The sequence below is a fragment of the Molothrus aeneus genome, chromosome 3 (assembly GCF_037042795.1).
Source record: "Molothrus aeneus isolate 106 chromosome 3, BPBGC_Maene_1.0, whole genome shotgun sequence".
NCBI classification, from domain to species: domain Eukaryota; kingdom Metazoa; phylum Chordata; class Aves; order Passeriformes; family Icteridae; genus Molothrus; species Molothrus aeneus.
In genome coordinates, this window is record NC_089648.1 from 20,743,013 (window position 1) to 20,749,012 (window position 6,000).

At 45.9% G+C, this 6,000-nt stretch overlaps 1 protein-coding gene across 1 annotated transcript in view; it reads right to left on the reverse strand.

The window, feature by feature from the left end:
* The window catches only part of RPS6KC1 (ribosomal protein S6 kinase C1), an 85,064-nt gene extending 79,558 nt beyond the window's left edge, over positions 1-5,506 (reverse strand). The window contains exons 1-2 of the mRNA XM_066546436.1: positions 5,402-5,506; positions 779-814 (exon numbers count right to left, since the gene is read on the reverse strand). Coding sequence (XP_066402533.1) covers positions 779-814; positions 5,402-5,506 — 141 coding nt within the window. The remainder of the gene's footprint in view (positions 1-778; positions 815-5,401) is intronic.
* Between the last annotated feature and the right edge of the window lie 494 nt (positions 5,507-6,000).

The following is a 6,000-nucleotide window of genomic DNA, read 5'->3' on the forward strand; positions in this document are numbered from 1 at the left end:
ATGTCAAGTCACTAGTCCAGGAAAAAATCAAGGGCAGGGAGGGGGAAGATTTCTTAATTAAAAAGAAAAAAGATCTACAATGCACACGCATGTGGTGCATTTTTCTCTCTCAACAAATGACTCCTGTGACAGTATTTTGAGGTATTTAAGATGCACAAGAATAGGTCAGACCCTTATTCATAGACTTGTCAGAAGAGGCAAATAATAAGTAATTTTAAAGTTTTGTCAAAGTATATCACTGGAAAATACTAAAGGAGCCTCAGAGAGATAGGCATAACATATATAACTTGCAGTCTAATCTCTCTCAACAACTCCTAGACTCCTCCATTCTCCTTCTTCACTAACAGACAGTAATGGTGTAGGCTTTTCAGTGAAGCAAGCATTGGTTAAAGAGGAAAAGAGTACCTACAGCTGAGACCTAAGACTTGAATTGTGGACTGATCTCTAATTTTACCAGTAGGAGTTAAGTAACCATCAATTTGCCAATTCCAGTCCCAAGAAAAGAGCGTGTAAAGTTATCAAAGCAGTTTTGTTATCAAAAGACACTTTAGTCCCTAAGACTTTGTTTCAAGTCACCATTCATCACTGAGGGATGAAATGCATCATGTTACACTAGCTACTGTTTTTAACTATGAAAGCTAAAGACAAATGGAAACATATGAAAATTGTTGGCTCAATTACAAGGACAAAACACACAGAAACTGCTAAATTACATCAAAGATGCTTCAAAAGCCATAGTGTGATTCATAAAGACATTTGCACAAGTTTAAAATGTTACCTCCTGGACATCCTCTGGATTTTTTCTTGAAACAATCTGAAAGGCAAAACAAAAATGAAACCATGTAAGTCCTTGGATTTTCAGTTTGGAGGTTAAAGAGTAACAGACAACGATTTGTTGCTGAAGAGAAAAGTCTGGAAAAAGGCAAACAGCTGCATGGTCCTGTGCACTCAGGAAGTTTTGATTTAGTTTTAGAGAAGTCAAATACCCAAAGACAACACAGTGAGGGATTTCAGCAACAGTCAGTTGTGATCACACATAAAGACAGACGTACATTCTAGGCAGAATGGCACAAAAGGCATCTCTCAAAACAAAGCTACACTGAGCACATCTCCTATCATCTTTCCAGTCTCTTCCTATTAATTCATATTATGGCCACATTATTCCCAGTAAGAAGAGCTCACTAAGGCTACTTGGCTTAATATAAACTGCAAACAACCTCACTGAGAATGTGAGGATTTGTATTTAGTAAGACAGTATTTCCACTTTACTTACAATCACCAGAGTGCAGACACATCTGACTATCCTTGCATATTTGTTTCTCTTTAAAAACTCTTGGCCTAATTAATTATAAATTACTTAGTCCAGGGGAAAATTGCAGTGAAAATCAGGCTTGGCTGCACACCATAAAGAAGCCTGTATTTCATCAAGATTTTTTTTCTTCTTTAAATAAATATTGATCACAAAAGCCTTTGTAATCCAAGTTTTGTTCTGGTCCTATAAAGAGCAGTAAGAGCGTATCCCCACAAACACACAAACCAAACAGACACATCTTTAATTCATAACTGCAATTATCTTGTGCAAGTCAGTATATCCTTCATCATAAGAGCCAAAGCTGTTTAACAAAATAATTAGTCTATTGTTAGCTAAAGCAAAATAGGGCATTCTTAATGCAACTGGGACTGTCCTCAGCGCCACACCCCGGAATAATTGATGCCCTGAAGAGGTGATGCGTGCAGGGAAGCGCAGGGAGCCCAGAGCGCTGGCACCCCAGAGACTCACACGCCGTCCCACCGCTCCGCAAGCACCACGCAGCTGCTGCTGAGATGGAAGCCACTGAATCCACACTTTCCTCTTGCTAAGTGGCAACAGCACACCTCTTATATCTCCCACAAACTCAGTTCTCTTCCTCACTTCCATTTTGCAAGAATCCTTGCCAAAGCCTCCCAGATTTTGTACCATCCGTTTACTACAGCCCAGCCGCTCACCTCTCACACATTTTGGAGGAGACAAGATGGAAAAGAGAAGTGTTTCCTTCTCTAACAATCTCCCAAAAGACATGAAACATTTTCCTTCACAGCTCCTTGTTCTCTCTCTCACCTTGCACACCAAAGTCCTCTTCTTCCAGCGTAGTCTACATTGACAAAACCCTTCTCCACTTTTCCTCACTCTTGAGTAATCTAACATTTGGCAACTTTACCAAATGTTAACCTTGGTGGCTGTTGCTCTTTCATTCACTACCAGGCAGTTTATAAGAACAATTGGTGAAATAATCCTAACCTCCTTTTCTAATAGCTGGCATACTTGATGCAAGGAGTCTGTAGAGCTGGGGGAAGAAAATATCACAGGCATGGCTACACATCACAGAGAACACCAAAGGGCAGACACCAACTGCTTTGCTTTGCAGTTCACCTTTAGTTAAAGCCTTGCAACAGTTTTGGCAGCTAGGGAAGTTACCAGATGGGCAGAAGGAGACCCAGAGAGATGAGTAATTACCCAGCCAGTTAGTAAGAATCTGGAATAAAACCCAGAGGCCCTGTTTCACACTTGTTCTTATGTTACACCGCCTTCTATATCTCCCAGCCATGCCAACTTTAAGTCAGTATGTAATAATTTATGTGTTGTCCTACTTTGTTCCTCATATCCTTTTCTGAAGGTCAATCTCACAAGAGGTCTGCCCCTTCCTCCCAATCTATAGTCAACCTAGAGACTTGGCAAAGATGACCCAACCCCCTAAATTTTCCATGTACTTTTTTTAATCCTTCCCCAAGGATCAATGCAGTCAGATCCTTCTGCAAATCTGTAACACAAGCAACTATAACCTATTTTCAAAAATATCATTAGGATACCCACCAATGAGCCAAGCAATGTGTAATTACTGCACCAGACTCTGAAAACAGAGATCCTACAAGGACCCTCAACATCGAGAAAAGTACTTCAGATTACCCCATTCTTCATCTGACTTGCAGATATCCAACATAACTCATTAGAACTTTAATTATCATTAATGATTTTAATCTTCCAAATTCTCTAAACTTTCATTAGTGGCTAATATTTTCAGGTATTGTTAAAGAACACTCCTCATCACCACTTGCTAATATCTATCTATTTCTTTGCATTTGGAAATGGGTATTAAAAAGCCAATATTAATTTAAACTTGTCTGCATTTAAAATTATGCTACAGTTTACGAGAAAATACATAGTCTTTGCTATACAAACAAAACCTTTAAGAAAAAAGCTGCAATAATGATATTAGCACTCAGAGGAGACTGCATGGGTAGTTATGCCTTGGGCCAGATGTTTAGGACACACTAATACAAGTGCTTTCTTATCCATGATTATTTATCTACATTACTTTGAAACAGAAAGTTCCTTTAACTTCATTTCACAAAGGATTCACTCACATACTGCACTAAGGAGCCACAAATCTCCACTCACACATACTGACTACCCTGGATCTCAGCTAGAATGATATTCAACACAACAGGAAGGCCCACCTCACTTCTTTCCTGGCGGTCCCCCAAAGTTGCTGAGCTGATGCTCAGCAAATACAGCTGGAGTGCTGTGATATCAACCATGGAGCCAGATCACCACAGGAACAGGAGGGAGGAATAGCAGGAAAGAAACAGAAAGGGCACTTGATATGTACACTGAATCCTTTTTAAATCATTTTATTCAATTTCCCAAATCCTCACTTCAAGTACTATACAACATATTACCAGAGCCCTGCTGAAAAAAAAGTTATTCATATTTCTGCACTTGGGAGTCCAAAGTATCCTTTACTGCAAAAAAAGGGAATAATTTTTCCCTTTGGTGATTTTAGCTATCAAAACACTGTAAAAAACTAATGATCTCTGGTTAGGTCAGTTGAATTTGGACAGCTCACAGACTGACCAGCTCCTTGCTCTGAGCTAAATGAAGCACACCACCTAATTCTGCACTGCCTTGCTTGGAAAGGCACCAGAGCACCCTCAGTTTGTGGGACAAGGAGAGAGAATGACATCCCCAACTAGTCAGCCACAACTCAGTTTTGAACAACGCTACAGAAACCAAAACATCACAGAGAAATTTAACTGGCTTTAGCCAGTAAGAACAAAACCAGAGCAAAATAAGCAGCAGAAGTCTTGGCTCATTCCTATTAGTCCTTATTTCACTGACCCAACTTTTTAGTACACACACACATGCTTGGGCCATCAAGAACAACTGCAGAAGATGTGATAGTATTGTCTTCTTCTCTGCATCCATTTCAGGAGAGTCTTTTTAAATTGCAGCATCATAGGAAAAAGCAACTCTTTTTTTCCTATTCACAAATACTACATTGTATTGGACAAAAAAGAATAGTTTAAACATATTTGTGTTTGGTGAACTTGGAGAGATAGGTAGGTAGGTAGGTAGTTGACCAAAAATTTTTTATTTTTAATTTTACAAGTCATACAAACTGATCATACGCTAACAAACTGACGTTACAACCTCTATACATATACAGAATGTTGTATTTGAATTAAGAGGAGGGTGCTTATAAGCATGCCTTGCCCTCACAGGCAGGATGTGTACAGCTGCACTAACTACAGAATCACGGGTCATTTAAGGAAACTCTGTCTCTCTGTGACACCTCTTCTGATGTTCTCAATCTATCCCACCACACCTGTGAGCTAAACTGCCACTCCCCTTGAACCCATCTCCACATATTTACTTACTCGCCTCCCTTTTTTGGTTTAATAGGAAAGCGGAGAAGAAAGCAAGGAATTTCCCTGGGAGAATACACGGAGCTTTCATCAAAGTCAGCAGCACCACAGCAGCTCTCCCAACATCTGCAGCAGCTTCCCTGCCTCCCGTGCTAGGCCTGAGTGACCCAGAGCGCTCTGCCCGCCGGGCTGGCCCCTCCTGGGCAGGCCGAGCCTCCGTGCGCGGCTGGGGCCGCTCGGTGCTGCCGGCGTGGGCGCGCAGAGCCCCCGCACCCCGCTCGCTCCCGGCTCTTTCCTGGCTCCTCCCGGGAGCGCTGCTGCGCTGCGGGGCTGCAGCAACGCTGGGCAACCCCACCACAACCCACCCACCACATCTGGGCCGGAAGAACGGGGGAAAAAGAGAAGGAGATGTTTGTTTCTAAGGTACTCTGGCACGCCCTGCTACGCACAGCGAGGCAACCGAGAGTTAATTGCAAAGCGCGTCTGAGGCCATTACAACGTTGCGAGGCTACAAGTTTGCAGGAGGCGAGCGGGGCTCGGCTCGGAAGGGGCCGCCGTGTTCCACCTGCCCTCCCTCCCACCCGTGTCCCTCACAGGGGCTTCCACGTCGCGGCCGGGCACGGCAGCCGCGGGCGCTGCTCCGCACCCAGCGGCGGCTTTGCAGGCCGGGCGCGGGGAGCCGCGGGGGCGAGGGGCTGGGCGGCGGCCGCCGACTCACCCGCGCCGTGACCTTGTAGACGGTGTGGCCGCGGGGGTGGCGGCGCGGCTCCGTCACGGTGTAGAAGCGGGCCAGGTCGGCGCCACGCTCCCGCGGGCTCAGCATCCTGCTGCTGCCCCCGCCGCGCCGCCCGCCCGGCACAGGCGGAAGCGGCGCCCGGGAACGCCCCGCCCCGCCCCGCCCGGGCAGCGCCGGGGGCCCGGCCCGGGGAGCCCCGCCCGGCTCCGCGGGATGCTCGGATCCCCGCTCGCGGTGCTTCCCCGAGGCTGGGAGTCCGCGCCGCAGGGATGAGGCCGAGGTGTCGCGGCCCAGACGTGGCAGGCGCGGCCCCGTTCCAAGTGTTCGGCAAGGGCACGGCCGTGGGGGATTTACACTCGGCGGGGACTGACCGCCGAGCCCCTCGCTCACACAGGCGCCCGTGGCCTCTACAAATCCGTAATGAGCCCCCGGTACGCCGCTTCCAGCGTCTGCCGTGGGCTATTTTAGGCTATGCTGCCCTAAATCCATAGGCCTGTAACGCAGAAATGACTCGCGGATTTTAAAGAGGAATGCTACCAGAAAGGCGAGTTTGTTGGTTACCGAGTCACCATGTTTTGTGG